This window comes from Chionomys nivalis, chromosome 26, assembly GCF_950005125.1.
Source record: "Chionomys nivalis chromosome 26, mChiNiv1.1, whole genome shotgun sequence".
In the NCBI taxonomy this organism is placed as follows: domain Eukaryota; kingdom Metazoa; phylum Chordata; class Mammalia; order Rodentia; family Cricetidae; genus Chionomys; species Chionomys nivalis.
Genome location: NC_080111.1, coordinates 34,800,419 through 34,809,214, shown reverse-complemented (window position 1 = coordinate 34,809,214; position 8,796 = coordinate 34,800,419). Strand labels below are relative to the sequence as shown.

Here is an 8,796-nt window from a genome sequence, read left to right as displayed (position 1 = left end):
AAAATCATATAGTCATCCGCATCGAGAGGGGGAAGTAGACAAGATTGCAGGGCAAAAACTGGGAACTTGCGGGTGAGGTGGCATGGGGCAAAGGGGAAATGGGATGAGAAACATGAGAAGGGGAGGATGGGAGGAGCTCGGGGGTTTGGGATGGTTGGGATATAGGAAGGATGGATACGGGAGCAGCGAAGTGTATATCCTATCTAAGGGAGCCATATTAGGGTTGGCAAGAGACTTGACTCTTGAGGGGTTCGCAGGTGTCCAGGAATATGTCCCCAGCTGGTTCCTTGGGCAACTAAGGAGAGGGAACCTGAAATGACCCTATCCTATACTGATGAATATCTTGCATATCACCTTAGAACCTTCATCTGGCGATGGATCGAGGTAGAGACAGAGTCTCAATTTGGAGCAACGGTCTGAGCTCTTAAGGTCCAAATGAGGAGCAGAAGGAGGGAGAACATGAGCAAAAAATCAGGACCACGAGGGATGCACCCACCCACTGTGACAGTGGAACTGATTTATTGGGAACCCACCAAGGCCAGCTGGTCTGGGACTGAATAAGCATGGGTTGATTCCGGACTCTCTGAGCATGGCGGTCAATGAAGGCTGATGAGAAGACAAGGACAATGGCACTAGGTTTCGATCCTAATACATGAACTGGCTTTGTGGGAGCTTAGCCTGTTTGGACGCTCACCTTTCTGGACGTAGATAGAAGGACCTTGGTCTTCCTGCAGGGCAGGGAATTTGGACTGCTCTTCAGTATCGAGAGGGAGGGGGAATGGAGTGGGGGGAGCGGAAGAGGAGTGGGGATAGGGGGAGGGAAATGGGGGGAGGGGGCAATATTTGGGAGGAGGGGAGGGAAATGGGAAACGGGGAGCAGGTGGAAATTTTAATTAAAAAAGAATAAAAAAAAAGTACAAAACATTTACCACACTAAGTTTATTTTTTCACTACAGTATGATTATTCTCATGTTTTTGAAGAGTACACTTCTTAAGTTTACAGTTTCTCTCCAGGATGGTTTGTTTCATGTATTTGGAGATTATTGTGACAAAGGATTTGCCAAACAAATTCCATTCACAAGTTTCTCTCCAATCTGTGTTCTTTTCTGCATTTGAAGATGAATAAGACATGAAAAGACTTTTCCAAACTCATTTTATGCATACTGTATCACAACCATGTGTGTGTTCTTTTATGCAACTGCAGATGACTGTGATGAGCAAAGGTCGTACCACACTGATTACATTCATAGGGTTTTGCTCTAGAATGTGTTCTTTTATGCAATTGAAGAGCACCGTGTTGAGCAAAGGCCTTTCCACACTGATTACATTCAAAGGGTTTCACTCTCCAGTATGTGTTCTTTGATGTATCTGAAGTGTACTGTGTTGATCAAAGGCCTACCACTTTGACTACATGCAAAGGGTTTCTCTCCAGTATGTATTCTTTTATGCTTTTGAAGAGTACTGTTTTCAGCAAAGGCCTTACCACACTTATTACATTCATAGGGTTTTGCTCCAGTGTATTTTTTTCATTTATTTTAAGGGTACTGTGGTGAGCAAAGGCCTTACAACACTGATTACATTCATGGGTTCCCCCCAGTATGCGTCCGTTTATGCCTTTGAAGTTGAGTATGACATGCAAAGGCCTTACCACAATGATTACATTCATAGGGTTTCTATCCAGTATGTGATCTTTTATGCCTTTGAAGATTATGGTGTTGAGCAAAGGCCTTACCACACTGACTACATGCGTAGGGTTTCTCTCCAGTATGTGTTCTTTCATGCTGTCGAAGAGTACTGTTTTCAGCAAAGGCCTTACCACAGTGATTACATTCATAGGGTTTCTCTCCAGTATGTGTTCTTTTATGTATTTGAAGAGCACTGGGTTGAGCAAAGGTCTTACCACACTGACTACATGCACAGGGTTTCTCTCCAGTATGTGTTCTTTTATGCAATTGAAGAACACTGATTTGAGCAAAGGCCTTACAACACTGACTGCATGAATAGGGTTTCTCTCCAGTATGTGTTCTTTCATGAATTTGAAGAGCACTGCGGTAAGCAAAGGCCTTACCACACTGACTACATTCATAGGGTTTCTCTCCAGTATGTGTTCTTTCATGAATTTGAAGAGCACTGCGGTAAGCAAATGCCTTACCACACTGATTACATTCATAGGGTTTCTCTCCAGTATGTGTTCTTTTATGCAGTTGAAGTGTACTGTGTTGAGCAAAGGCCTTACCACACTGATTACATGCATAGTGTTTCTCTCCAGTATGTGTTCTTTCATGCAGTTGAAGTGTACTGTGTTGAGCAAAGGCCTTACCACACTGATTACATTCATAGGGTTTCTCTCCAGTATGTGTGCTTTCATGTATTTGAAGAGCACTATTTTGAGTAAAGGGCTGACCACACTGATTACATGCATAGGGTTTCTCTCCAATATGTGTTCTTTTATGCAATTGAAGATGATCGTGAGGTGCAAAGGCTTTACCACACTGATTACTTGCATATTGTTTCTCTCCAGTATGTGTTCTTTCATGTATTTGAAGAGCACTGTGGTGAGCAAAGGCCTTACCACACTGATTACATACAAATGGTTTCTCTCCAGTATGTGTTATTCTATACAATCGAATATTACAGGGCTCTGCAAAGGCTTTACCACACTGAATACATTCACAGGGTTTCTCTTCAGTATATGTTCTTTTGTGCATTTGAAGAGCATTGTGATGAACAATGGCTTTATGACACAGAATAGATTCATAGGGTTTCTCAATATCATGTGTTCTTTTATTCCTCTGAAGATGACTGTCATATGGCAAGGCTTTAACACATTGAGGAATCACTGAAAGTTTCTTTCCAGAATTATTTCTTTCAATCCTGCAAACATAATTGGAACATATAAAAGCTTTACCACATTAAATACACTCTTGAACCTACATATCTCTATGTATTACTTGTATAATTTAGTCCAATTTTAAATAGAAATCAGATATTAAGGTTTTATAACTGTTTAAACTCATGTTTTCTTCTTTAATTAAGGGTTGTTTTGCATTTTCAAGACACTTGTCATGGTAAATTCCTTTATTATGTTGTTTACCTTTTCACGTTTACAGAAACATTTTTCTATTTGACATATTTCTCCTATTTGAAGAGAACTGGACTACTTCAGAACAACTTTATTACACTCATAAACTGTCCTATACTATGAATCATACTACATTTGCTAACTGAACTAGGACAATCAGAAGTATTTGCACAATTCTAGAACTCACGTGGCTTCTCTGCACTGTGAGTTTGTTTATGTATTAACAGTGATGTGTGAAAACCAATTATTTATATAGTTGAATCAATTTGAGCAAGGATACTCAACATGGGGACTAATGTTTATCTTCTGATTGTTTTTACAGAGAGGTATGCTGCATTTTCCCATATTCCTATGCTCATAGGCTTTTATCGAGAGTAATATGTGGTACACACAGTAAAGGAAGAATCACAAACAAAAATTTCCACACTGAATTATCACGGCATGACTTTCTGTTCCTCGTAGATGTGTGGTAGAGGTATTAAAGTTTCTTCACAACAACTGCCACTTAACTCTAACTGCTTCTCTCACCAATCTTAATATAGTAATAAGAAGTGTATGAGTAATACAAGATTTACTATGTGCTCTCACTTTAGTAGAAAGTCTTACAGATATATTTATCACTTCAATGTGTACACATTTTGTATTATGAGTAGCAAGAAATAAATCGATTGGCAGATCTACAGCATAGCTCTCATGGTGCTATGATTCAAATGGTGATGTCGGTTTAGCCATTTCTCACTTGTCTTTTGAATTAAAAGAATGCCTGAAAATGCAATTCACCTACATGAAATTTTATGAGTATTTTTCAGAAGTTAATAATCATAAATGCACTTAATGCTGTGCTTATTCACACTGTTGCTTTTATTTAAATCTTCTAGGACACATTATCATTTCATCAGAGGCTCATTGTTTTCAGCATGCACAATAAAATTACCTTTCATGTCTTCTAGAATGTTGACAATGTTCTTTACTATTATGTTCTTCCCAAATGTATCCTAAAATGTAGTACCAGAAAATGTGTGTTATAATATTGAATATTGTGCGACATTTAAGTAGCTATTTTAAGTAAACCTTAGAACCACGCCTGCTTTATTCACCTCATTCTTCTTTTCCTTTCTAAATCAAATTATTGAAGAACATCATTAACCAAGGAAAAGTTGTCCCTTTATTTTGAAACATGAAGGAAATTCATTTTTACCTATAGTAGTGAGGTTCCTGTAGGTCTCCAGCATCACATCTTTGTAGAGATTCTTCTGGGAAGGATCCAGCAAATTCCACTCTTCCTCGGTGAAGTTGATATGCACATCATCATAGGTCACAGCCTTCTAAAATATGCCATATATGATAGTGACAACATTGTAAATGTATACTTCTTTGATAGGATAGTCACATAATTCTGGTGTTCCCTAATCATAGTCAAAGACATAGATAGTCATTTTAGAAGGTAACTATATAGGAGAATCTTCTCTGTCATTTCTGTACTCTTTCAATGAGATATGACCTTACAAGAGAAATATCTATTAGCAGATAGAAACAAGGAAAGAGATCAACATTTCATAGTACAAATGAGAAATATTTATGAAGATTAACTAACTACAAATAGAAAAATAAGTTGGACAAACTGGGTGTATTGACTCACGCCTTTGAGCTGAAAACTTCAAAAGCAGAGGCAGGTATAATTTTCTCTGATTTAAATGCCAGACAAATCTATGCAATCAGGTTCAGGACAGGTGGAAGTACATAGTAAGACTCTATCATCCAGGAAGTGGTGATGCATGTCTTTAATTCCAGCAATCAGGAGGCAGAGCCAGGTGGGTCTCTGTGAGTTTGAGGCCAGCCTGTCCTATAAGAGCTAGTTCCAGGACAGGCTCCAAAGCTACAGAGAAACCCTATCTGAAAAATCAAATAAATAATAAACAAACAAAAAAGCACTGTCTCCATTACAAAAATCAGTGAATCAAGCAAAAAGAACAGAAGAACTCAGAGGTTTTTAGTGAAGTTCCTACAAAGAAGTATGCATTAACTCCACGTCTCTATCTTCCAAACATCCGAAGTGCCCTAATTTAAACTGTAATACCAATAACATTTTACAAACAGAGCTTTATGTTTAAAACAGTTACAAATGGGCAGATGAAAACATTAGCAATATAAATCTTGGGCATAAGTAATAAACCCAGGCTGGGAGAGAGATGACTGAGTAGTACCTAGCTTTTCACGGTCTTGAATAGAGGTGGCAGAATTGCCAGTACTTATTTGGGAATCATAACTATCCATTATTCCAAGCTCACAAACTCTGAGATCCTTTGATCATGTTGAGGACCAGGTACCCATGTGGTGCATAGTCATGCTGATACATCAAATAGTTATATTAATTTTAAAAATGTAAAGTAAGCATAACAAGCAGGAAGAAGTTCATGCATCTGTAATTCAATGACTCCGAATGCTTAGGCATTAATAATGTCACGCCTACTGAAAGACTTCCAGACCCCAAAATGGGGAAAAAAGCTACTTCTATCATAGGCAACACAGACCAGAATACCAAATAGCAAATAGAAACCAAGGAACCAAACGTGCATCCATCAAAGACAAACAGAGATACTGGCACCTAGACCTGCAGTCACCTCAATCCCAGATACCTGGACAACAGCACAATGACATCATCAACAACAGACAGAACAATATGTCACTACCATATTCAAACTCTCCTACTACAGCACACCCTGAATATTCAAACACAGTCAAAGTACAATTAAGTTAGATCAACTATGAAGATATTATCGTCCTTAAGAAGGAAGTGAATGAATTCTTTAAAAAAGCAGGAGAAAGATAAATGAAATCTTGGAGAATAATAATAAACCCCTTAAAGAAAGTCAAACAAGCAAACAGTTGACAGAAATGAATATATCAGTTCAAGAATTGAAAATTGATATAGAAGCATGTAAAAAATGCAAGCTGAAGGAATTCTGGAGATAAAAAACTAGATATATGAAAAGGAAAAACTGGCAAATTAAGGTGAAGTCTATCCTATCTTTGTGAGTCTAAACTTTTATATATAATTTACACACACCATAACTAAGAAAAATGTTAATGATATAATCATTTTCAACTCAAACAAAAACCCCAGGGCATAACATTAGCCTGGAAGATCTGTGGCAGCAAAAGCAGAGCCTCTTTTCCAAAGTAACAAATTTTGAAGTCAAGACTAGGTTTCAATCCTAATACATGAACTGGCTTTGTGGGAGCTTAGCCTGTTTAGATGCTCACCTTCCTGGACGTAGATAGAAGACCTTCGTCTTCCTGCAGGGCAGAGAATTTGGACTGCTCTTCAGTATCGAGAGGGAGGGGGAATGGTGTGGGGGGAGGAGAAGAGGAGTGGGGATGGGGGAGGGGAGTGGGGGGAGGGGGCAATATTTGGGAGGAGGGGAGGGAAATGGGAAACGGGGAGCAGGTGGAAATTTTAATTAAAAAAGAATAAAAAAAAAGAAATTTTAAAAAAGAAAAAAAAAAGATTGCTTTAAAGTATGTGTGGGGTTATCATAGCAGCCCCCAAATCAAAGGTCTCTCTCTGCAGTCCAAAAATTCAAAGAAAGCACAATGTGTAACCCAGACTCTGTGTGTATTTTCTATCTTTTCAAGGTCCATTAATTGTTTTACTTACTTTTTCTTTAAGTACCTCATTGTAAATTCCTTAAAAAACTATTATTAATCCATGATTCTGTCTATATTTATCCTCTCTGTCTTGAGCCCATGGACATTTATCAAATAAACTATCACCCACTCAGAGGCCTTTTTATCTGGATGTTTTTACTGTGCATCTGTAATCCTTTTCTGATGAAGAGTGTTTTTGTAATTGAAAGCTGCATTTGACTTCCATTTTTGTGCTTTTACAACCCCTTGTTTTAAACTTTCTTAGGGTTTATGTGGATTTAGTTGCCAAACATTTGTTGTCATAATGTACATGGGGACTACACTTTCATCTTCTGGCTGACTAGACCCAAATAATCACACACAAACTATATAATTACATCAGCATTTTAAAAATGCCTCAGGCATATTCTTAGGTAGATTTTAATTGTTCAATTCATCCATTTCTATTCATCTATGTATCACCACGTAATGTTTTGGATATTTCACCTTCAGTGAATACATGGCATCTCTTTGATCTTCCCAAATAGTGCACCTACCAGTCTGGTCTGTCTTCATAAAAAAAAAAAAAAAAAACAAGTAACAAATGCTGGAAAATAATGAAATTGTTTTCCAAATACAATCAGGTCCTTTTTCATAATTGTGACTCCAGCAGTGCTATTTTCCTGTGCAGTGCACACTCAAAACTGTTGCTTCTATTCTGTATTGAGGTAGAAACCACTCTCCACATGCAAATCCTTTTCCTTTTCCTTTATTTGCAATGGATATTCAGTTTCATAACTCAAATTTATAACTTTGAAACTAGTGGTAGAATCATTTCAGATTTTAAAGGTGTAATGTAGGACAAGGTCGTTGCCCAGGAGAGGAGAAGACAGGGACCAAATCCTTTTATGTCAAGATAAGATAGGTAGTGTTAAAAATTTTTCTGAAATACTAAAAGTGCAGCAGTTCTAGAATTAATATGACTTCCTAGAGAGAAATCACTCCACATATTTGTGAGATTAATAAAGAAAAAATCATTTAATAATATTCACATACATCTCTGACTAATGCTCAAAGAGGGCCCAGGCTAGAATAATTTTTTACATTTCACACATTTTCTTAGTCTTAGGTTCAGGATCCACACTCTGAACAATTTAAATAGGGGTGGAAGGCTACAAGTCTACCCACCTGGACAGAAGGAAGACTTACACAGTAAAGTCTTCCCAGCATTATTTCTTACATAAACCAGTGGCCATAAAGAGTAGGACCATCTTCACTGACAGGATCATGAGATGTCAGACTTTTCTTCCATTTTTACAAGCTTTTCATTAGCCTCTTAAATGAGTTGATGGCCCTGATTTTGGTACATTTCTATCCAGAGTTACAAGATGGAGAATCCAGGGGATGTAAAGGATAAGAAAAGTGTAAGGCAGAAAAGATAAAAACAGGTTAGGGAAGTCTTGCACCAGTTATGTCTCATGTCAAGTAAATTTCCTACGAAGAATAGATTTGGGCTGGAGAGATGGCTCAGCAGTTACCAGTATTGACTGATCTTTGAGAGGACCTGGGTTCAATTCCCAGTACCTACATGACAGCTCCTAAATATCTGTAAATCCAGTTTCACAAGATCTGATACCTACATACCAACACATATAAAATAAAATAGAATAACTCATAAAATATCCAGTATTTATACTGGCTGAGAAATAAACTTGGGGCTCTTTCATATTGACTTTCCATCCTCTGAGTCTGTTTTATGTTTCTGTCTTCATTTCTCTTAATCTAACATTTCCTCAGCCTCAGCATCCCTTCCCAGTGAACCCCCAGCTGAATTCTGTTGGACAGTGATGGAGGAGGTCATTGGTTAATTAATAAAGAAACTGCTTGGCCCTGATATGTTAGAACATAGGTGGGTGGAGTAAACAGAACAAAATGCTGGGAGGAAGAGGAAGTGAGCACAGATGCCATGCTCCCCTCTCCTGGGCAGACACAATGAATCTCTGACCCAGGATGGACATAGGCTAGAATCTTCCCTGTAAGCACACCTCAGTGCTACACACATTAATAGAAATGGGCCAGGCAGGGTA

General features: G+C 38.1%; 1 protein-coding gene across 1 annotated transcript; it reads right to left on the bottom strand.

Annotated features, from left to right (window-relative positions):
* Nucleotides 1–1,664: 1,664 nt before the first annotated feature.
* LOC130866788 (zinc finger protein 120-like) lies at nt 1,665–2,243 on the bottom strand (the record flags this gene model as incomplete). The annotated part of the gene is given in 2 exon segments (XM_057758371.1): nt 1,665–1,927; nt 1,994–2,243. Coding segments are annotated over 2 exon segments (513 nt in total), but the record flags the coding sequence as incomplete, so codon positions are not given.
* Nucleotides 2,244–8,796: the final 6,553 nt, after the last annotated feature.